This window comes from Quercus robur, chromosome 6 (assembly GCF_932294415.1).
Source record: "Quercus robur chromosome 6, dhQueRobu3.1, whole genome shotgun sequence".
Taxonomy (NCBI): domain Eukaryota; kingdom Viridiplantae; phylum Streptophyta; class Magnoliopsida; order Fagales; family Fagaceae; genus Quercus; species Quercus robur.
The window spans coordinates 43,462,111-43,486,639 of record NC_065539.1 but is presented as its reverse complement, the minus strand read 5'-3'; the positions used below and the strand labels follow the sequence as shown (position 1 = coordinate 43,486,639).

Here is a 24,529-nt window from a genome sequence, read left to right as displayed (position 1 = left end):
TAGCTGCCAATCAGAAAATTTCACAATCACGAATCACAATAACATTACATTAAAAGACAATATTTAACCAACTAACCAACACCAACACACACCAACTAACGGATAAGAATCATAAGATAAAACCAAATTAAAAAAATAAAAAAATAGGCAAAATATTAATAAACTTAAAAGTTTCACTGCTTCAGCCAATCACTCAGATAAAGACTTAAAGTTACTCTTAAAGAATAGAGAGAGAGAGAGAGAGAGAGAGGCACTCTGAGACACAGCTTCATTTCATTTCAGATTTCAGATAGAGAGAGAGAGAGAGAGAGAGAGTGAGAGTCGGAGAGAAAAAGTGAGAGAAATACCTTGAGGGAGCACCGGAGTAGCCGAGCACGGAGGCCAGAAGAGTGAAGGCTGAGGTTGAGGCAGCGCAGTGACCGTCGAGCGATGTGCGACGCGCGAGCGATCTCCGACGAGCGATCTCCGATGAGCGACGATGTGCTCTGGACTGCGACTGGACCGATCTCTGATGAGGGACGAGTCGAGTCGGGCGACGATGTGCTGGAGTCTGGACTGCGACAGTGCGACTGGATTGATCTGACTTCTGAGGGGAGGCGTTGCTCACTTGCTCTGTTGCTTTGTTTTCAGGTTTGCTTTAGCTTTAGTGATTTCTGATGTACCGATTTACTGATTTGAGGTTTTTGATTTAGTGATCTGCTCTGTATTGGGGTTTTGGGATTTTTTTTTTTTTTTTTTTTTTTTTAATCCGTGGGTTTGCTTCTTTGTAATCTATTGGCTCTGTAATCTGTTGGGCGGGTTTGCTTCTCTGTAATCTATTGGGCTCTGTTGGGCTTGCCGTGGGCTTGATGTTGGGCTGGCCGTCCGTTGTTTTGCTCTGTTACAATTTTTTTTTTTTTTTTCAGATTTTAGTTGAAATTTTTTTGGGCTTTTTTTTTTTTTTTTAAATAATTTGAGGGTGTTCTTTTTTTTTTTTTGTTGAGGGTGTTCCTATTTTTTTTTTTAAGGGTAAACAAATAAAAAAATTTTAATTATTATATATAAATTTTTTTTTTTTCAAGTCAGGGTGTTCCTGGGAACACCCTGACCATAACGTGGCGCCGCCACTGAGTGGATCTAGCACCTAAGAATATGAGAGTTGATGGAATTATTGACTATTACAAAGCAAGACTAGTCATAGAAGGCTACAAACAAAAGAAAGATGTGAGAACCTAACAAAGTAAATTGTTGTTCCTTTTGCTTAATCACAAAGTAAATTGTTGATATATATCCAACACCATTTTAAGAGAACCTAACAATTGCAGTTAATTTCCAAGGTATGTCATCACGTTGGTTTGAAACCCAAACCATCTTCTAGCTTAATTGGCAGCCGTGAACATTTATAAATGTTTACTGTATACTCCAAGGCCCCAATAGCATAGTGTCAGCTAGAATACATAGCTGTTTCACTTTGCTTCTTTCTTCAATATAATTCACTTTGAAACTTTAACAAAGAGATAAGGTTTGGTGCTGAACATGCAGGGCATTGAATGTTTTACATTCCCATCCATTAAATTGTTCCACACAACTTGACTGAAAAGCTCATATTGCTAATAGCTTCCACACTAGTGTTTTATTTTGATCTTTCTTAAATACGGTCCTAATGAATCAGGATGGGCCACATCTATTCTCATTTCATATATTTCGTTGTTCTAGGGGTTTCTGTTGAACTTTATATTCCGAGTCCTAATGCTAATTCTCTTTACATGAAAGCATCCAACTATATAAGTAACATATTATTTTCCTTTTTGATTGGCCTTCTAACTGAGTTTTCTCGACTTCTTCTAATCATTACGTTTTTTCAATATCTTCTCTTGCCTCTTATATGCACAATCCCCAAGTTCCAAACTGAAAAGGAATATTTAGATTCATATTGTTTGAAATGGCTTTCACCTTGAATAGACAAATCATTGGTGGGATTGTGCCTGCATTGTTGACAGTCTCAATCCTAGTGGAAATATGCTTTGCACAGAATGTTCCTGCTTTTTTTGTTTTCGGGGATTCCTTGGTTGATCCTGGAAATAATAACTACATTGTATCACTCACCAAGGCTAATTATATTCCTAACGGGATTGATTTTGGAATGCCAACAGGCCGATTCACAAATGGAAGAACAATTGTTGACATTATAGGCAAGTACTAATTCTCCTGCACTTCGCATGCCTAATTCTATTTTGCATTAAGTACAAGCTATTAGAGTACTAGATATGCAAATGCGAATAGTATTTTATTCATCAGAATTTTCTCACCAGGTCAGGAATTGGGTTTTAAAGACTACCTGCGTCCTTACTTGGCTCCCACTACAGCAGGAGTTGTGATTCTGCAGGGTGTCAATTATGCTTCCGGTGGAGGTGGAATTCTTAATGACACTGGAAAGATCTTTGTAAGGTTTCTGCTCCACTAGTATAATATTTTTCCCCAGTAAGCACTGTAAAACAATTATGTTCCTGTGGTTGTTAAGACTTCTATTTTGCTTGACGTACACACAACTATTCTCATAACCATTCCAATGATGTTGTGAATGAAACACTGAAAGAAGATAAAGTTGTAAACTTCCAAGTAAACTAATCAGTCGTACGCTTGTCCTATTTGATAAATATGGAATTCAAAATAATTTTGAGCAGCATTTCATTATCTTCATTGTGTTAGGACTTAGGTGTACAGCTATCAATAGGTTTACATAAACTCTTAAATTTGTATATGATGCATAGGGAGGTCGAATCAACTTAGATGCGCAGATAGACAATTTTGCAAACAGCAGGCAAGACATAATCTCAAGCATTGGAGCACCTGAAGCTCTAACATTGTTTGGAAAAGCATTTTTCTCTGTTACAATAGGCTCAAATGATTTCCTTGATAACTACCTGACACCAGTCATCTCAGCCGTCAAGCAAAAGTTAGTCACCCCAAATGTATTTGTTGGTGCCATGATTTCAAGATACAGACTACAACTTATGGTAATATTTTTAAAACCTATTATTTTAAAGCCACGTTATTTCAACTGTAGAAGTTCAATTCAAATGTTATTGATTCTGTTACCAGAGGCTTTACAATTTGGGTGCTAGAAAGATTATTGTGGCAAATGTTGGACCTATAGGGTGTATACCTTATCAAAGGGATATCAATCTATCTACGGGGCCCGACTGTGTTAGTTTTTCAAATCAGTTGGCTCAATTATTCAACGCGGAGCTGAAATGCCTTATCACAGACCTCAGCTCTAATCTTCAGGGATCAAAATTTGTCTATGCAGATGCTTATAGCATCGTAGAAGATATCCTGAAAAACTACATATCCTATGGTGAGTATGCAGAAGATTTTTTGCCAGGCCACATAGTATAGGATTATCTTAAATTGTCCTGCTCATTTAAATTTACGATTTCCTAACAGATTAAGCTTTCGGTATACTTAGAAGAATTTGAACCATGTCTTCGCTCTAAGGAGAACTTCATGTTTTATTTAACAGGTTTTGAGAATGCCAATTCGGCATGCTGCTATCTTGTCGGTCACTTTGGGGGTTTGACGCCCTGTGGTCCTCTCTCAAAAGTTTGTAGTGACAGATCCAAGTATGTGTATTGGGATCCATTTCATCCTACTGAAGCTACTAATGTTCTCATTGCAAGGCGTTTCATGGATGGTGACACCAATGACATTACACCTATGAACATTAGGCAACTTGCTCAATTGTGATAAAAGCCTAATGATTGTAACGAGATGCATTCCAAGATTGATATGAGCAAAAGTTAGTTGGATATTAGTACTCTTTGGATGACAATAACAGGCGTATTTTATAAGACTTTATCAGTATGAATAAACAGGAGTACCCTGAGATATATTAGATCATATGGGTTGCTATCTCAAGTGGTACGCCAGTACCAAAAGCAAAAAACTGATAACGCAAGAAACAATTGCGTAATTACAATGAATATAGTCCAATGACAATTTCCTTTATAGTAGGTGCTGCTAGTGCATTGTGTTGATTGTAAGGGACTCAAGCCCTTGTTGATTGAGAGGAAATAATAACTGAATAAGCCCCTTGGGCCTCGGCTACTAATGTTATAATATAAGGCGCTTCATTCTCAAAGACAAAATTTGTGCTTCTGGGAAATGGGATACCTAGATATGATTTCTTTTTTTTAATTATCATAAATGAGATACTTAGATATGTAAATGAATGTGTACATTCAAAATTGTTCCTTGCAGGTTTGGAATATTTCCTTCATGGGGTCTCTCTCAGAAGCTTTCGCACATAATTGGTCCCAACAAAGCGCGTGAGGTTTCCCTAACAGCAACGCCACTAACTGCAGAAGTAGCTGAGAGGTTGGGCTTTGTCAACCATGTTGTTGAAGAAGGTGAATTGTTGAAGAAAGCCAGAGAAATTGGTGAAGGCATTTTGAAAAATAATCAAGACTTGGTGTTGAGGTATAAATCAGTCATAAATGATGGCCTCAAGCTGGATTTGGGTCACGCTCTTGCATTGGAAAAGGTAATATGTCCATTTCATTGGTATACGTCTAAGAATGATATTATATAATGCATTAATATCAAATTGGTGTTATTCTTATGATGATTTACATGGCTCCTATCTAGCCTCTCTCTCTCCTTGTTCCATTTTCCTTTCTATACTAATAAACTGTTTTTGAAATCGATTATCCTAAAGTTGTTTTAATAGTTGGAGGCTTTCACCAAAATTTTCTAAGGTGCTGTGGTCTGCCTTTACCCTGTTCTGAAGCATGGGCTTAATTACATGCATTTTCTGTGTACTGTATTTTAAAAGATCACGTTTCTTGTAACGTACTTCTTTTTTGGTGGTGTGTGCAAGCATATGAAATTTGTGTTGGTGTAGCTATTTCAGGCTAATAGATGTTGTGTATGGAGCTCATGTTTCTTGTGACATCACTTTTTATCTGTGGCGTCTACAAGAATATCAAAACAGTGTCAGACTAATAGATGATATGTATGGAGCTCATATTGCTTGTAACATCACTTTTTCATGGCTGTGAGCATTTCAAATTTGCATTATTTTAGGTGGAATGAACAACCATTGCATTAATTAGAAGAAGAGCCTCTTCAGCTCTGGATTTGTATTTAGCTGAGCAAGAGAGATGTACTCAGTTTCAGTATGTCATTATTTCCCCCCAGATCCTCACAGAGTAGTCAAGAGTTAAATTACACTTCACATAGAATTATATGAGCTGTAAATAGGTTACTCTACTTCTATTAAGTATTTGTTTTCTGTTCTGCACGGCTATATTGAAAAATTCTTATGTTTCTGTCTTCTTTGTTCGTGACTAGTTGGAATGTTGTATCTGTTAAGAACCTAGTTTGCAATTTATTATTTCTCCTACTTTATTATAACTTTGTGTGCACCACTGTTATTTTCAGGAGAGGGCTCATGACTATTACAACGGAATGACCAAGGAGCAGTTTGAGAAGATGCAGCAATTCATAGCAGGTCGGAGCTCAAAGAAACCTTCTTCAAAGCTGTAGATTTTCTGATGTGCACATCCTCTGTTGCAAAATAACTCCCAAAAGGTGGGAAATTATGCAAGTTGCCTCTCTTTTAGATAGCAATACTGCACATATCAGCCTTGGGATGCTATTAGGTAACAATGATGAAGTGAATCCTTAATTGCAGTTTCTTTTCCTCCAAATTCTTGAAACTTCAAAGTTTTTTGTATCAATAAATGTTTGGTCCAATTTTGAACTTCAATATATATATGATGTGCACAAAGCTGACCTACCCTATTCAAAAAATAGGAAAGAAGAAAAAGAAGGCAGTATAACTCTTTTTAAAGAAGAAAAGAGATGGTACAACTATATAAGTACACGAATGGTGTTTATTGTTAATAAAATTGTTCAAATTTACAACTATTATTTTTTGCTCAGTAATTTGACAACTATTATTATTACTTGTTGGGGAAATCGGATGGTATGTACCAAAATTAAAAATGATTGAAAATTCGATGCATAAAAGTCATAACAAATATTAAATTCACTTCAAATTTTTTTTTTTTTTTTTTTGGGAAGACAATGAATATTATTCAGAAATAGAAAATGAAATTACATCATGGAAAACTTTCTTAATATATATATATATATATATATATATGTATATATCATCATGGAGAAGAGTTTGTTACAGAAAACAATGACTTTCTTCAATTAAAGCAGAGAAATTAACAATGCCTAAAACATATTTTACTAGCAAATGGGCAAGTTTGTTATCTTGACTATGAACACGGGGAAATTCAACTCTACGAAAATCATGTAATGTGGATAGCATGCCATGGACAACTGGGGCCACAAATGAAGGAGGTGGGGATTGTTACCTTACAACATCTAAAAGCTGAAGCGTAGTATTTATTGTTACTACGCTCTTGTTAAGCAACATCAACGATCATATTATCCACACATTTTCAACATTCTCTCTCTTATTTTCTTATTAATTTCCAAACTTATTGTTATACTTCTCTAACTTTTCTCTTTCATTTTACCTTTTCATCTCCCTATTACTATCTACCTTAATATCACTTTTCCACTATCCTTTTTATCTTCCTCTATTTTTTGCTTTTCTTATTCCCCTCCTCTTATTATAAATTTATAATTCTCTTTCCTATTCTATACATAGTTTTCCCACACACAAAAGATTATTTCTCTCTCTCTCTCTCTCTCTCTCATTTTTTTCTCTTTTTTGGTTGATTTTTTTTTTTCTTGTATCTCTACTTTAGTTTAATGAATTTTTGTATTATTTGGAACTTTACTTTAGGTTGATGTGATTAAATTTTATGTTTTTAAGTTGTTATCTTTTTTACTCTCTTTGATTTTATAGATGTTATAATATTGCATTATAAAGACAGTATATAGTAATTTTCCTTAAAAAAAAAAAGGTATATAATAATATAGTTGTTTTATTACATAATATGACTTGAATAATTTGATGTTTATTACTATCATAGTTGTCAAAACGTGAATTGTATCGTAAATTGATTTTTTATTTTTCCGTATCGTGTATTGTATCGTATCATGTATCTTAAGATACACAAACACTCAATAAAATTTATAAAAAATTATAGATATACATATATAAATGAAATATTCATTATAAATTTTAAATATATTCAACTAATGTGTTAGGACATATGTGATTCACTTGTTAGAAACATATTTCATTATTTTATGTAATTGGCTAATCTTTTGACAAAATGCACTTTACTTGTATTCGGGTAGATCTAGGATGTGTTTAATATTTTAAGAAACCTTGTTTCAAGTTCAAGTGTTGAAGGCATGCAAGTCTGTCCAAAATTTAAGTGTGAAAAGTGTTATTCATTAAAGCTCGACAGCTAGCTATCTATCGAGACTTGTAGAGTAGTTGAAGCCCGTGGCTCGACAGCAGCTCGACAGATAGGGTATCTATCGAGGTTTATGAAAAACAGAAATTCAAGACTGTTTTGACTCCAATCCGTGATTGTATGTTTGGGCTTTCTTTTCTCACAACCCCAGACATTTAAAAAGATTATTTTAAGGGCAGTCAAAGGTAACACAAGTTGCACAAGTGTTGAGCAAATTTTGTTCAAGCAAATTGTGACCAGAGATAGAATTTGCCCTAGTTCATCATTCTTGTGAAGAAGTTGTTGTGTATGTGCACCGTTGGGTTTTGTGACCAAGTATCTTCTTGATATTCATCGTTTGGATGAACTGAAAAACTTTGCAGCCAACAACCTTCTCTAGTTGGTGATTGAAGTCACATACTGGGATCTGCACAATTGGTTAGTCATGTACTGGGAGTCGTGTATTACAAGGAGAGATTATTACTACAGAACAAGTCCAATTGGGTATTGGGGTAAGGGTTTAATTGTAAGTTGGTATAAGGTACTGGTATTCCTTTACTTGTAACCGTTTGTTGTGATAATAGTGGATTCTTAGGAGTGGTGACCTTAAAATCACCTAGTGGGGCTTTTGCCATGTTGGTTTTCCCCATCTGTAAACAAATCATCGTGTCAATTTATTTTCCGCTGCATACTTAATTTAATTGGTGATTTGTTTGTGCTACCATGCGCTTGCATGTTAATTTGATTAATTATTAAACTTGGCTAATTAATCAATTAATTCATCACAAGGGGTCAATACTTTTTTTGGCCTATCATAATGACTAATTTATTCATCAATTATGTAATAATGTTTAACAAGCTAACTAATTAAATCAAACTAACATGTGTTTATAACATACACATTCAAATTGCTTAAATTTAAAAGTGATAATATATTACAAATGACCCAAAAATAATAATTTCTTTTCATCATATTGCCTAATAAACCCCATCTAACTCAATGCTATTATCATGTTTATCATTTTGCAAACTTATTTCTTCATTAAAATTTTCTTTATCATCATTAACATTTACTATCTCCTCTTATTCTTTTTATTATAATAATTAAAAAAAAATATTTCTTCTTGGCATTCTAGTTTATTGGACTTATAAAAATAATGAAAAAAAATTAAAAATAATTGTATTAGTCAATTAATATTGTACGGTTATTGGCCCATCGTTGGGAAGCCCATGGGTCGTAGGTCGGATGAGAGTTCATCAATTCCAGTCCATGATACTTGGCTAAAATAGCTGTGGACTATTTCATTCCCGAAGTCTGATGTTGCTTGATTCCCGTTCCGGGGTATCTCAATAATGCCTTGGGGGAGGTTGCCACAGAGCAACATCCAACGTCTGTTGCCAGCCCCAAAATTGATGCACCTATTTCCAAAGTAGGGCCCCTTTTGTCAAGAATAATCCTAAAGGGCCCCACCTGCACGAAAAATCATCAAAGGTAATCATCACTGACCCACTCAGGAAGCCTATAAATAGTGGGAAGATAACAGAGCAGGGGGTAGACACTTTTAGGTAGGGAACCAGAGAAGAGGAAGGAAGAGAGAAGTAGAGAGCAAGCCTGCTCGGGAAGGAAACAGGTAATTGTGTACATGTTTAGACCCCTTAAACACAAACAGATTAACCTAGTTATTTAGCCATGTGATTAACTTAGGTAAATTATGCAGATCTAGGTTAACACAAACAAATCATATCATTGAAACAGTGCGGAAAATAAATAACACAACGATATGATAACTCAGGAAAACCAAACTGGTAAAAAACCTGGGGAGGATTTAACCTAGCTATCCTCAAGGTAAAATAGATCCACTATGAAAGAATTAAAGTTTACACAATAGCGACTTAGACCACTAACATCCTATTGCTACCTCGAGTAGGAAACTTACTACCACGACCACGTGACAGCTCTGAGTCCACGAACTACTTCTTTCTTGGATTCACAGCAACCACAAGTACTCCCACTTGCGTTTTCTTTAAACTCTTTATGCAGCAACTAAAGCGATCACCAAACTCTCGACATCAATCTTGAGATTGGAAACCTTAAGTATGTATAAAGGCAAACACCTCTAGATCTCACAAGAGATTCATACACACAGCATAAGCAACAATAACAAAACGTGGCTAGGGTTTTTCCTTTTATACTTAAGGCAAAACATAAAACCCTACACGTTAAACGGGCTTGGGCTGAGTTGGAAAATTCTGCAGAAAAACAATTTGCGTTAGCTTCGATCGATCGAAAATTAAACACACTTTGAGCAAGTCTAAAACAAGACTAAACGTTTTGATCATGGTTTGCCAACATTACATAATGAAGTTCTAATACATTTAAACCTAAAGTCTTAGAACCTAACAAATTGTACTTTGGGTATGTACTTTCGCCCTTAAGAGCTTCCCATTGTATGATATCCTCACACCCATAACAATAAATAGATTGTGAGCCAAGTTTAGTTTTTAGCCCATTAACCATGTTGTGCGCTCTACAAATATCTTATTCATAGTATAGAAAATAAATTTGCAAATATTAAAGTGAAGTGTAAATGTGTATTGTGTAATCCAAATTTTATAGGAGAAAGAGAGGGGGGGAAATTATGAATATGTTATTTCATTAGCCCAAATTAAGTAACCTAATAATTTTGTGTTAAAAACAAGTCTAACAACTTGTTAGACTCAAATAAAAGTACAAATTTTAACCAAAAAAATCATTTTAAAGCGTTTTTCTATGTATCATATAATACATACGATTTTACAATATGATACAATTCATACGATACACACTATATCATATGATTCATGAGCACTTAAAATACGCTGATATGATATGAAACTTTTTACACACAATACAATATATATCATACGATACGTATCGCGTATCGTATGATACTGACAACTATGATTACTATATTTTTTCTTTTCTTTTTTTCTTTTTTTTTTCTTCTCATATTATTTTCTATAAATTTCTTATTATTCTTTCTCACATTCTCTTGAAAAAGTGGTTATTCTCTCTCTTTATTTTTTATTTTTTCTTGCAACTCTACTTTATATTGATGAATCATTGTGATTTTTAAAACTCTACTTGTAGATGGAATAGGACCAATGTGGACCGAATAGAGCCAATATGGACGGAACGGACTGAAGTGGACTAAATAAGACCAAATGGACCGAATATAACTTTAGTGGACAAAATGGACTAAATAGAGCCAAATTGGACCGAAGATGACAAAATGGTCCAAATAGAACCAATGTGGACCAATAAGACTATTGAATAGTTATCATTTTTATTGCATTTTTAGGGTTCATATTTCTAATTTCTAATGTCTATTTTCTTTGTATTTTTTAACTCAAAAATAAAGAGTTTAGCCCAAATATAATAAAATTTCATATTTTTCAACCCAGACATTAAGAAAAAAAAAATTGAAATTTTGAGCTGAACTTGAAAAGAAAACCTACAAAAGAATTAACTCAAGGCCCAATTAGTCTAAAATGGACTGAAGGGACCAAAATTGACCAAATCGACCGAATTGGACCTAGTGGACCAAATTGGACCGAATAGAAATAGTTTAATTTTTAAAGAGAACAAATTATTTTTAACAAATTTTGGAGAAAACGTTATACATTGTATTACAGTACAAAATAATTATTTACTCCCAAGCATTGTGTGAGTCTGCCACTGGTGGGACATAAACAACGAGTCTCACCTACCCAAAAAGAATTGAATTATAAAAAAGAAAATTGTTGTGAAAATACACCCACTAGCGCAAGATTAAAGAAAGAGAGAAGAAAAATAGACATAAAGAATTTATGTCCACAAGTGGTGACAAAGGAAGTTTCACCATAAAATAAAGAGATTACAATAGTAACACAATAACACTCTCACAAGACCCAAGCTCTCACACAAAAAATAGAGCATCCTATTGTATTTGCACTAGTCTTGTAGTGCTACACTTTTCTCACACACAATACAATTAAACAAAACTGTAGTGTGTATATATATATATATAGAGAGAGAGAGAGAGAGAGTTTTGGTCATGGTAATGGTGATAAGTGTATTGTCGACGAGATTCATTGCAGAGTTGGCATTTGAAATATTCTTTTGTCTATTTTTTCATCAGCCTAGTGCAGCAGGGGCGGCGCCATGTACTTATGAGGATGGTCACAGGACCACCCTGAAATTTTTTTTTTAATATATCTTAAAAAATTTTGAGTTTTAAATTAATATAGGTCTTTTGACCACCCTAGGTTCCTAAAAGCCATTACAAACCATAGAAATCTAAGTATGCCTTTTCAGTTAGAACATTGGGGCCCTTGGTTTTATCTAAATTTAACTACACTTACAAACTATATGAAGCAAGAGAAGCAATTAAAAAAACTTCATGATTAAAAGAAGTAAGAAAACTCAGTTGGATGTATAAAAAAAAATAAAAAAAATAAAAAATAAAAAATAAAAATAAAAAGAGAGAGAACTCAGTTGGAACCTGGAAGATCAATCATAAAGGAAAAGAATATGTTACGTATAAAGTTCGAAATTTTCATGTAAAGACAGTAAGCGTATTCACTCAGAATATAAAGGTGAGTCCGGAACAGCAAGATGGGATCGACGACAATACTTGTGCAAAAAAAAGCCGGTCATTGGTGCACAGCCCAAGACTCTGTACTGAGGCGACAGGAGCAGGGGGGAGAAAACAGAGGAGTTACACGAGAATGGAAAAATCAATTCTAAGGAGGAAAAGCAGGTTGGCGTGTTGGATAAAATTAGTATGGGGAATATGGATGAGACAAGAGGGCATGAAGATTCAAATATGGGAATAAGGGGGATGATAGAGACGTCTAAGGACAGTGCAGAAGTGAGAGGGCGCGAAAATTTCAACACAAAAGACGTTGCTGCATCAGAGGCTCAAATGAGCTGGGCCGAGAACAATATGGGCCCATTGGCTATGTGTCTGGATCCAAATAAGGGCTGGATTTCGGAGGAGTTGGGCCCTGGTAGCAGACATTGGAAGAGAATGGCTAGGAAAAATACAGACACAAGTCCAAGTGAAAAATTTGGCCCAGTCGGTGTTAAAAGAGAAGGACCTGTGCCTCTCCAGGATTTAGATCCCAACACTCTGTGCGCAAAGAAAGGTAAAGGAAAGAGAGCAGAAAAAAACCCTCTATGTGAGGAAAACAATGTGGATGGTGGTGTGGCGGTGGCTGCGAGGTAGCACCGCCGAGCCCAATGAGCGTGCTAGCTTGGAACTGTCGGGGTTTGGGGTCGACTCCAGCAGTGCGTTTGCTCACCGAGGAAGTGAGATCAAAGAACCCCACCTTGGTGTTTCTAGCTGAAACTAAGGCTCAACTTAACCGAATTAAGGGGCTGCAGCAGAAACTAGAATTAACCCAAGGTATTGTGGTGCCTAGTGATGGCCAGAGTGGCGGCCTAGCTCTATTATGGAAAGAAGGTACGGTGGTGCATTTTAAAAGCTGCTCCCATACCCATATTGACGTGATGGTGATGGAGGACGATGGTGGAGGACCGTGGCGAGTGACGGGCTTCTATGGACATCCCGACACAGGTATGCGCTCTAGCTCTTGGGATTTATTAAAAACTCTCCATTCTCAATATGTATTACCGTGGGTGGTTTTTGGAGATTTCAATGAAATCCTCCATGTGGATGAAAAGCTAGGATGGAAAGAAAGGGATTCAAACCAGATGGAAGCCTTTAGGGAATCTTTGAATGTGTATGGGTTGTTTGATTTGGGTTTCATTGGGCAAAGATACACGTGGTACAATGGGAGATTTGGTGACCAACGTACCCTCCTTAGGCTTGATAGAATGGTGGCAAATGATGGGTGGAGAGCTAAGTTCCCGGAAGCAATGGTTTACCATGTGTCTATGGCAGCATCGGATCATTGCTTGCTTGCTCTCAGTCTTAAGAAGAGCAAACCTCAGAGGAAGAGACATAAGCGGTTCTTTTTCGAAGCTATGTGGGCAAGGGAAGGAGGGTGCAAAGAAGTGATTGAGTAGGCTTGGGACCCATATAGAGAATTTTCGGACCTTCCCATTGAGGAGAGACTAACAAGGTGCCAAAATCAACTACGGTGGTGGAATCAAAAAGAGTTTGGCAATGTGAGTAAAAATTTGAGGCAGAAACAAACCTGCTTGCAGCAGTTGGAATTGCTTAATTTGCTAAATGACAATGAGGCTGAAATTAAGGAATTGAGGATGGAAGTTAATGAAATACTTACTAGAGAAGAGATAATGTGGAAGCAAAGATCAAGAGTGGAGTGGCTTCAAAATGGGGATAGGAACACGAAATTCTTTCATGTAGCAGCCAGCCAGAGACGGAGTAAGAATAGAATTGAGGGGTTAAGGGATTCTGAAGGAGTTTGGCATGAAGAGGAAGGTGCAACTGAAGCTATTATCTTAGATTACTTCAAGAATATCTTCACATCTAACTGTCCAACCAACTTTGATGCCAGCATAGATGCTATTGAAGAATGTATTACCCCTGAAATGAACAAGGAGCTGCTTAAGGAGTTCAAGCCGGAGGAGGTCAGAAGGGCTCTCAATCAGATGCATCCGACTAAGGCGCCGGGTCCCGACGGTATGCCCCCTTTATTTTTTCAAAAGTATTGGGATATTGTTGGACCGTGTGTTTTAGATTGTGTTTTACAGGCTCTCAACTCAGGTATTATGCCTCCCCGTGCTAATGAAACTTACATCTGCCTTATCCCTAAAACTAAGAGCCCCCAAAAAATAACCGAATTCCGTCCTATCAGCCTCTGTAATGTGATATACAAGATTATGTCAAAGGTACTTGCAAACCGTTTGAAGAAGATTCTGCCTGAGGTTATAAGTGAAGCGCAAAGTGCCTTTGCTCCGGGAAGGCTCATAACCGACAACATTTTGGTTGCCTTTGAAACAATGCATACCATAGACCAACGGAGGAAGGGTAAGGAAGGGCTAATGGCTATAAAACTAGATATGAGTAAGGCGTATGACCGGGTGGAGTGGCCCTATTTGGAGGCTATTATGCAAAGAATGGGATTCAAGGATAAATGGGTGTCATTGATTATGATGTGTGTGAAGACGGTGTCCTATTCCGTACTAATCAATGGAGAACCTAGAGGCTCTATCACCCCTTCAATGGGGCTGCGACAAGGGGATCCAATTTCCCCATATCTATTTCTTCTATGCGCTGAAGGTTTATCTGCAATGATAAAAAGGAAAGAAAGGCTTGGTAGTCTGAGGGGTGTATCGGTCAAGATAGGAGCCCCAAGAATATCCCATCTTTTCTTTGCGGACGACAATCTTATCTTTTGTAGAGCTACGGTTGGGGATTGTGCTCAAATTGCAGAGGTGCTTGCTACATATGAGAAGGAATCAGGGCAAAAGTTGAATAAAGAGAAGACCTCACTTTTCTTTAGCAAAAATACGAGTATGGATATTCAGGAAATGGCTAAGGAAACTTTTGGTGCACAAATTATCCAACAACATGAGAAGTATCTTGGGCTGCCCCCGCTGATGGGTCGAAGTAAAAAGAAAGCTTTTAATCGGATAAAGGACCAAGTGAGTCGGAAAATAGCTGGCTGGAAAGGCAAACTGTTGTCCAACGCAGGTAGAGAAATTCTTTTAAAGGCAGTAGCGCAAGCAACGCCCACGTACACGATGAATTGCTTTAAACTACCGGACTCGCTTTGCTCAGATTTGAATTCCTTGATGGGCAGATTCTGGTGGGGTCAGAAGAAAAACGAGAGAAAGCTAGCTTGGGTGTCGTGGGAAAAGCTTTGCTCCCCAAAGGTTGATGGTGGGATGGGTTTTAGGGACTTGAAGGCTTTTAACTTGGCATTATTGGCAAAACAAGGATGGCGAATTTTGAAGAACCCAGAATCGTTGGTTCATAAAGTTTTCAAAGCAAAGTATTTTGCGAAGACAACTTTTTTGGAGGCTCAAATAGGGAGAAGACCATCATACATTTGGAGAAGTATTCTATCGGCAAGAGAGGTTATTAAAATGGGATCTAGATGGGTGATTGGCAATGGCAGGAGGGTGCATATTTGGAATGATGGATGGATTCCAGTGGCTGATACGTATAAGGTAATAAGTCCAAGAGTCCAGATTAGAGGTGGTGAGGAAATGGTGTCAGCGTTGATTGATGAAGAGAGTAGAGGATGGAATGCTGATCTTATTAGAACCTTCTTCCTACCTCATGAAGCGGAGGTGATCCTTGGCATCCCTTTAAGCCCCATGGCACTTGAAGATTCTCAAGTATGGACAAAAACACCCAATGGGATTTTTACAGTGAATAGTGCATACAAAGTTGCCTACAAAATGCTGAAGGAAGCTAACTTGGAGAATCATAATGCTGGCTGCTCAGACAATTCCAGAATGCAAGCTCTTTGGAAGGCGATTTGGAATTTAAAGTGTCAAAGTAAAATCAAACACTTTATGTGGAGAGCTTGCAGGAACATCCTACCTACCAAGTTCGGCCTAAAGCAGCGAAAGGTCGTCATGGATGATAAGTGTGACATTTGTGGTGAAAGGGAGACCTCAGGACACATCCTATAGGGTTGTGTTACAACGAAGGACACTTGGAAGGAGCTGAAAATTCGAAATGCCAATCAGATCCCTCCTTTGGAAGCATTTATTGATGTGCTTTGGTGGCTGCGTGAGCATGATGGTACTAGTGATTGGGAGGTCTTTGCTACTGCGGCATGGGGCATTTGGAATAACAAGAATGTTATTAGACATGGTGGACAAGGAAAACATGGGAGAACAATAGCACTAGAAGCTCGGAGATATGTTGAAGAATTCCGAGCTCACATGCCTTATACAAGTCCTAAGCTCAATCAATCCCCACAGAGATGGTCTCTGCCTCCACCAAACTGGTATAAGGTTAATGTGGACGGGGCGGTATTCAAAGAGCTAGGGAGTATTGGTGTGGGGGTGGTTATTAGAAATGTTCAAGGAGAGGTGATGGGGGCGATGAGCAAGAAAATCAGCAGACCAATGGGAGCAATTGAAGCTGAAGCAAAGGCAATGGAGGCAGGCATTTTGTTTGCGTGGGATCTGGGCCTAAAGAATATTGTAGTAGAAGGCGATTCATTGGCAGTAGTTCAAGCTATTAAAGGAAGTGTCACCCCTGCAATCTCTATTCAAAAGGTAATTGAAGGTATCTCTTGGTGGCTTAAGAATTTTGACAACTGGAAGATTTCACATGCAAGAAGAAGCAGCAATACAGCTGCACATTCAATGGCTAAAGAAGCCAAGTCAGTTTTAGAAAGTGTAATATGGGTGGAGGACTCTCCTCCTTTTATTTCAGACCAGCTAATGTCTGATGTACTGTCAATGGACATTTGTCCTAGTTTATGAATGAAGTTTATGAGGATTTTCATCAAAAAAAAAAAAAAAAAGAATATAAAGGTGAGCCAGGGGCAGCGCCACGTACTTATGAGGGTGGTCACAGGACCACCCTGAATTTTTTTAAAAAAATATATCTTATAAAATTTTAAGTTTTAAACTAATATAGGTCTTTTGACCATCCTAGAAAAACAACTTGACCACCCTAAAAAAAAAAAAACTTAAACACCCTTAATAACAATTGAGCTCATTAAAAATAAAATTAAACCTCTTCCACATTTTAGTCCATTGAATGTTGAACAAAAAAATTACAAGAAATGCAATGTTCACAATATTTTTCGCAATATTTTCATAACAATTAATCCTAAATAGTAAGTTGTTATTAGTAAATAAATAATAATAATTTCAATGGTAAGTTTAAATTAGAACTAGTAAAAACTTACCACCTAGGTTTTGTTGTGAAAGTGTTCCAAAAATGTTGTGGATATAACACTTCTCAAAAATTGCCCAAACAAACAAATTAGCCTAAAATCTCAAATCAAACGTTTAATTGTAATTTTTTAAATTGTGTTTTCAAATGGCATATTTTAATATCGCTATTTTTTTATATATATAAAATGCACATTTTTTAAATAGCTAGTATGTTAGTGCTTGCTTTAGTCTTTAGCAGGGGCGGCGCCATGTACTTATGAGGGTGGTCATAGGATTACCCTAGATTTTTTTTTTTTTTTTTAATATACCTTAAAAAATTTTGAGTTTTAAATTAATATAAGTCTTTTGACCACCCTAGAAAAACAACTTGACCACCCTAGAAAAAAAAAACTTAAACACCCTCAATAACAGTTGAGCCCATTAAAAGTAAAATTAAACCTCTTCAAAATTTTGGTCCATTAAATGTTGAACAAAAATATTACAAGAAATGCAATGTTCACAATATTTTTTGCAATATTTTCATAACAATCCTAAATAGTAGGTTTTTACTAGTAAAAAAAAAAAAAAAAAAAATCAATGGTAAGTTTAAATTAGAACCAGTAAAAACTTATCACCTAAGTTTTGTTGTGAAAGTGTTGCAAAAATACTGTGGATATAACACTTCTCAAAAATTGCCCAAACAAACAAATTAGCTTAAAATCTCAAATCAAACGTTTAATTGTGATTTTTTAAATCGTGTTTTCAAATGGCATATTTTAATATTGCTATTTTTTTATATAAAAAATGCACACCTTTTAAATAGCTAGTATGTTAGTGCTTGCTTTAGTCTTTAGCCGAATTTTTTGGATTTATGTGATATATTTTTTTGAAAAGATAATGCATTTTGTTTATATTAGTACTTATTTAGGAAATATGTTAGTAATTGAATAAGAGATCAGTGGCTTAATAATTGCTTGGTTGTATACATTAAAAAGGATGTAGCTGATAACATTGATATTGAAACTATCATATTACACAATGATTTCAAAATATGAAAACTTGTGAAAGAAAATTTTAAAATTTTATGTATTTGCGTGTGCTTTTATTTTGTGATGTTAATATATTCAAGTTTTATTATTATTAAAAATTTTAAATTTAATTGTTTTTAATGACCACCCTGAAAAGAATATTTCTAGAGCCGCCACTGTAGTAAAATGGAATACAAATCCTCTATACCACTTGTTGTGTACCACTCTATGTTCCATCAATCACAACTTGTCATTTATTAATTTTACTTTTGTAATAAAATACGCCCTCTGTCCTAGTTTGTTTGTCCTCTATTCTATTTTGGGATATTCCAAAATATTGTCCTGTTTCTAAAAATAAAATTAATTTATTTATTAATGTTCCTATTATACCCCTACTTTATTTTCAAAACTATTTGAAAAGAAACCTAACAAATATTTAAAAAATAAATCTAGTTGGGGCACCTTTTTAGTTGTCTTATTAAGAATAACTCTTTTTAAAAAAAAAAAAAAACTGATAAACTTATTTAAGGATAGTTTTGTAAACTTATACAATTTTATGAGGCAGACAAGATAATAAATTATGCTCTCTTAAAAAGTTTGACTATTCAAACAGGACAAACAAATTAGGACGAAGGGAGACTAAAGTTTAAAATTTATTTCTTAGAAAGATCAAAATAGTTTGGACTTGACTTTATTTTTTTAAAACCTAGGTTGATTGGGCAAATATCCAATTTATTTTGCCATTCGAAAAAATCGACCTTGGCATTTTTGTGGCTCCTCTAGGGAGTCAAGATGTTGAAGTCGAAGAGATCAAGCCACCAAAGGCATGAAACTCATGAAAAAACAAAAACAAACTCTTGGTAGCATGAAGGCGGAGCACCGTTGTGATGCCCCTCTCTTAACCCAAATTTGGCTTCACTGTGCCTAACATTTAGAGCAGGGACAGACCCAAGATTTCAAGCTTGGGGGGCAGGGGGGCGGAGATAAGCTAAAAAAAATTTCAAATACGCATCCATATAGTATTAATAAACTATCAACCAAGACAAATACCCAAAAACCATTGTTTCTTAATATATTAAGATACAATCATCTACCAACAAAAACAAAAGACACGAAACACTATTGCTTCTTAATACAATCATCTATGAAAATGGAACTCGACGCTCTTTCAAATCTTCAAAATCATCTACGATTGAATCCAAACTAAATGTCGAAGCTATATCCTTTTCAATGTATAACATCAAAGAGTCTGTCAAAAAATCATTTTCCATTTTGTTTTGAAGGTTAGTTTTGACCAATGTTATGAATACCGTTTCGGTGCTCATTTCGGTTTGTCTATTGGAATGAAATATTTCGGTACCGGGTTGTTTCGGCATATTATTTCGAAGTTACCTTTTTTATACTTTTTTTTTTATTTATAATTTTATATACTTATATTTCTTTATATATTATGAGTCAAAATCCATATAATTTATTGAGTCTTAAAGCTATAAGTCCATATTTCATCTAATATATCAATTTCAAGTCTAAAACTCTACCCAATAATTATAATAATACTATTGATTCTCAAAAAAAAAAAAAAAAAATACTATTAAAACAATTTTACTATTAAAAAATAGAAATATAAAAGCTCAAGTTAAATATTAAAATAGTTTTATTATTTATATATTACGTGTGGACCCACATAAACAAAGCCTAAAACTTTTTTTTCAAGTCTCTTTGTCATTTCCAACACCTAGTCACATGCTAGGTTCACAAAACAAGGCAATGAAAATTCAAAATAGAATTGAAGAAGGACCAACGAACGAAGAGAAAGAAGAAGAAGAAAAAGAAGAAAGAAGAAAAAGAAGATGAAGTAGCAATAGCAGCTGTCTCGCCTCGGCCTCTCTATCTCTCTGTGACTCTGTCTCACCTCTCCTAAATTTCCTTTCTTTCTTTTTTTCCCCTTCATCTTTCAGACTTTCACTTTCTCTGTTAGGTTTTCTGAGTTTTCTTCTTCTTCTTCTTCTTTTTGATTTACATGGGTCATGGGCTTAGTTTTTCAATATATGTGTAAATATATGGGCTATAAATATACTTCATAAGGGGGGCCGGCTGGGCTAGGAATTCACGAGGGGGGCCTAAGCTAAAAACTAGGGGGGGGGGGGGCAAGCTTTTTTTTTTTTTTGAAAAATTTAAGCTACTATTTTTTTTGGGGGGGGGGGGGGGGGGGGGCCAGGCCCCCTTAGGCCCTTACTTGGGTCTGTCCCTGATTTAGAGGCAACAAATTATGAACCAACTTACCAAACCCATAAGCATGTGTTGTAAAAGCCATAAATTCTGGTTGGTTCACTATCCAGTAATAGTGTCTTCTTCCTTGTGAGGCACGCAAACAAAAATGATACCTATGTCAATGTGTGTGCTTGGTAGTTTTTTTTTTTTTTTTCCCTGGTCAGAGTAACCATTTTAAGAGAACCTAACAATTGCAGTTAATTTCCAAGGTACGTCATCACGTTGGTTTGAAACCCAAACCATCTTCTAGCTTAATTGGCAGCTGTGAACATTTATAAATGTTTACTGTATACTCCAAAGCCCCAATAGCATGGTGTGAGCTAGAATACATAGCTGTTTAAATTTGCTTCTTTCTTCAATATAATTCACTTTGAAACTTTAACAAAGAGATAAGGTTTGGTGCTGAACGTGAAGGGCATTGAATGTTTTACATTCCCATCCATTAAATTGTTCCACACAACTTGACTGAAAAGCTCATATTGCTAATAGCTTTCACACTAGTGTTTTATTTTGATCTTTCTTAAATACAGTCCTAATGAATCAGGATGGGCCACATATATTCTCAATTATATATTTCTTTGTTCTAGGGGTTTCTGTTGAACTTTATATTCTGAGTCATAATGCTAACTCTCTTTACATGAAAACATCCAACTATATAAGTAACATATTATTTTCCTTTTTGATTGGCCTTCCAACTGAGTTTTCTCGACTTCTTTTAATCATTACGTTTTTTCGATATCTTCTCTTGCCTCTTATAGGCACAATCACCAAGTTCCAAACTGAAAAGGAGTATTTAGATTTATATTGTTTGAAATGGCTTTCATCTTGAATAGACAAATCATTGGTGGGATTGTGGCTGCATTGTTGACAGGCTCAATCCTAGTGGAAATATGCTTTGCACAGAATGTTCCTGCTTTTTTCGTTTTCGGGGATTCCTTGGTTGATCCTGGAAATAATAACTACATTCTATCACTCGCCAAGGCTAATTATATTCCTAATGGGATTGATTTTGGAATGCCAACAGGCCGATTCACAAATGGAAGAACAATTGTTGACATTATAGGCAAGTACTAATTCTCCTGCACTTAGCATGCCTAATTCTATTTTGCATAAAGTACAGGCTATTAAAGTACTAGATATGGAAATGCGAATAGTATTTTATTCATCAGAATTTTCTCATCAGGTCAGGAATTGGGTTTTAAAGACTTCCTGCCTCCTTACTTGGCTCCCACTACAGCAGGAACTGTGATTCTGCGGGGTGTCAATTATGCTTCCGGTGGAGGTGGAATTCTTAATGACACTGGAAAGATCTTTGTAAGGTTTCTGCTCCACTAGTATAATATTTTTCCCTAGTAAGCACTAAAAAACAATTGTTCCTGTGGTTATGAAGATTTTATTTTGCTTGACGTACACACTACTATTCTCATAACAATTCCAATGATGTTGTGAATGAATCACTGAAAGAAGATAAGGTTGTAAACTTCCAAGTAAACTAATCAGTCGTAAGCTTATGCCCTTTGCAGTTTTTGTCCTATTTGATAAATATGGAATTCAAAATAATAGGTTCAGTATCTTCATTGTGTTAGGACTTAGGTGTACAGCTATCAATAGGTTTACATAAACAGTTAAATTTGTATATGATGCATAGGGAGGTCGACTCAACTTTGACGCGCAGATAGACAATTTTGCAAACAGCAGGCAAGACATAATCTCAAGCATTGGAGCATCTGAAGCTTTAACATTGTTTGGAAAAGCAGTTTTCTTTGCTACAATAGGCTCAAATGATTTCCTTGATAACTACCTGACACCAGTCATCTCAGCCGTCAAGCAAAATTTGGTCACCCCAAATGTATTTGTTGGTGCCATGATTTCAAGATATAGACTACAACTTATGGTAATATTTTAGAAACCTATTATTTTAAAGCCACGTTATTTCAACTGTAAAAGTTCAATTCAAATGTTATTGATTCTATTACCAGAGGCTTTACAATTTGGGTGCTAGAAAGATTATTGTGGCAAATGTTGGACCTATAGGGTGTATACCTTATCAAAGGGATATCAATCTTGCTACGGGGGACGAATGTGTTAGTTTTTCAAATCAGTTGGCTCAACTATTCAACGCCGAGTTGAAAAGCCTTATAACGGACCTCAGCACTAATCTTCAGGGATCAAAATTTGTCTATGCAGATGGATACAGCATCACAGAAGATATCCTGAAAAACTACATATCCTATGGTGAGTATGCTGAAGATTTTATTGCCAGATCACATAGGATAGGAGTATCTTAAATTGTCATGCTCATTTAAATTTACAATTTCCTAACAAATTAAGCTTTTGGTATAAGTAGAAGAATTTGAACCATGTCTTTGCACTAAAGAGAACTTCATGTTTTATCTAAAAGGTTTTGAGAATGCCAATTCCCCATGCTGCTACCTTGCTGGTCGCTTTGGGGGTTTGACGCCCTGTGGTCCTCGCTCAAAAATATGTAATGACAGATCCAAGTATGTGTTTTGGGATCCAGCTCACCCTTCTGAAGCAACTAATGTTCTCATTGCAAGGCGTCTCATGGATGGTGACACCAATGACATTACACCTATCAACATTAGGCAACTTGCTCAATTGTGATCAAAGCCTAACAATTGTAATGAGATGCGTTCAAAGATTGATTTGAGCAAAAGTTAGTAGAAGATTTGTACTCTTAGGATGACAATAACAGGCGTATTTGATATCAGTCAGAATACACAGAGGTACCCCGAGAATAGTGACAATGAAGCTTATGGGAAGCCATATAATAATTGAGGTGTGTTGTATAATGTGCTAGTTTTCTCACTATCACATTATTCGTAGAGATGAATTGGATGTAGTAATGAAGGAACTTGTTTCATTTTTATGACTAATGCTAGACGATCGGCTTCATTTGTTTCATTCCAATGACTAACATCTTAAATGGATCGCACATTCCAAAAATTGTTTCCAATTATGTCTTAATTTGAAAGTTGTGTAGTTGTGCTCAAAGAGGCCATACCAAAATCTATGAAATTGATGTCGTGGAAGCCTGAAGAAAGCATACACAATGCTCTCTTGATGGAACTAAAACTAAACTGTTAATTTCTGGAAATAAACCTCGAATTCATGAGGGGTTTTCCTAAATTCACAAAGAGAAGAAAACTAGAATCCACCAGAGAAATAATTTGACAAAAAGTTTGTATTTATTGATAATAGTTTGACTTGCCTATAACGGCTACAAAACATATAAATACTGAGAAAAAACGTCTAAAACCCTAATTTGCACTTGATGAGGAGAAAAATCACCCTCGTCCAAAAGAAGAGAAAGCCAGCTTCATCCATCAAGCCAGCATCGTCCATGTGATGAACGACTATAGCATACATTAAATGAGTTCCCCATAAATGAAATGAGTAAAGGTTAATGCGCCAGATAGGCAAATGCGTAACCAAAAAACCAATGGGCAAAAGACCATTGATGTCTATAACGCCTCCACATTCATTACTGATGAGTGTTAAGATCATCCATCTCTCGACAGACGAATTAAATGTTATTCAATGTAAGGCGTAACGTACGGACATCAATGACGGATGAAGCCATAAAAGACATTCAATGCCCAAGACAACTAAGGAGTAACATACATGCATTAACAGACGAATAGCCGTTGGCAGACAATAAAAGCCAGCCTTTAATACCAATGACTCTATATCTCATGAATGCAGATATTTATTTAGACAATGAAGACAAGAGCTATAAAAACCCACACATACCAAAGGCAAAGGTACACACAACTCTCACCCCAAAAACCATTCTCAAGTTGAATTCTTTTGCAATATACTTCAATTGAATCTCATTCTAACTTAATTATCGAAGGGTGTTTGGCAAACACCACACTGGTGTGTATACATTTCTCTATTTCATATCTTATTGCAAGTTCATCTCTAGATAAATCCAACGCCTTCGTCCATCTCTATCAACGAGGAGTTCATACTGATGATTTTTTGCATCATCAGCACTAATTACATGATTAGGTGACAAAGTACTGAAATTTACCAAAAAT

The 24,529-nt window shown here is 35.8% G+C and overlaps 1 protein-coding gene and 1 long non-coding RNA gene across 6 annotated transcripts in view; one reads left to right on the top strand and one right to left on the bottom strand.

Moving 5' to 3' along the window:
- Positions 1-1,115: 1,115 nt before the first annotated feature.
- Positions 1,116-24,529, top strand: part of LOC126688896 (probable enoyl-CoA hydratase 1, peroxisomal) — a 34,648-nt gene continuing 11,234 nt past the window's right edge. For 2 of the 5 annotated variants that reach the window (XR_007644363.1, XM_050383800.1), the window contains exons 1-6: positions 1,128-2,171; positions 2,292-2,422; positions 2,751-2,996; positions 3,082-3,337; positions 3,503-3,602; positions 4,240-4,522. Coding sequence is in view for 4 of the 5 variants with exons in the window: in XM_050383800.1 (XP_050239757.1) it covers positions 1,922-2,171; positions 2,292-2,422; positions 2,751-2,996; positions 3,082-3,337; positions 3,503-3,602; positions 4,240-4,522 (1,266 nt within the window). In the remaining variant the exon portion in view is untranslated. Of the gene's footprint in view, positions 2,172-2,291; positions 2,423-2,750; positions 2,997-3,081; positions 3,338-3,502; positions 3,603-4,239; positions 4,523-5,421; positions 5,911-20,897; positions 21,529-21,648; positions 21,780-22,113; positions 22,360-22,444; positions 22,701-22,866; positions 23,391-24,529 lie in introns of those variants that run through there. The other 3 variants (XM_050383801.1, XM_050383802.1, XM_050383803.1) reach the window with 3 other exon arrangements.
- Positions 5,611-24,529, bottom strand: part of LOC126688897 (uncharacterized) — a 30,163-nt gene continuing 11,244 nt past the window's right edge. The window contains exon 2 of the long non-coding RNA XR_007644364.1: positions 5,611-5,776. This is a non-coding gene — a long non-coding RNA (uncharacterized LOC126688897). The remainder of the gene's footprint in view (positions 5,777-24,529) is intronic.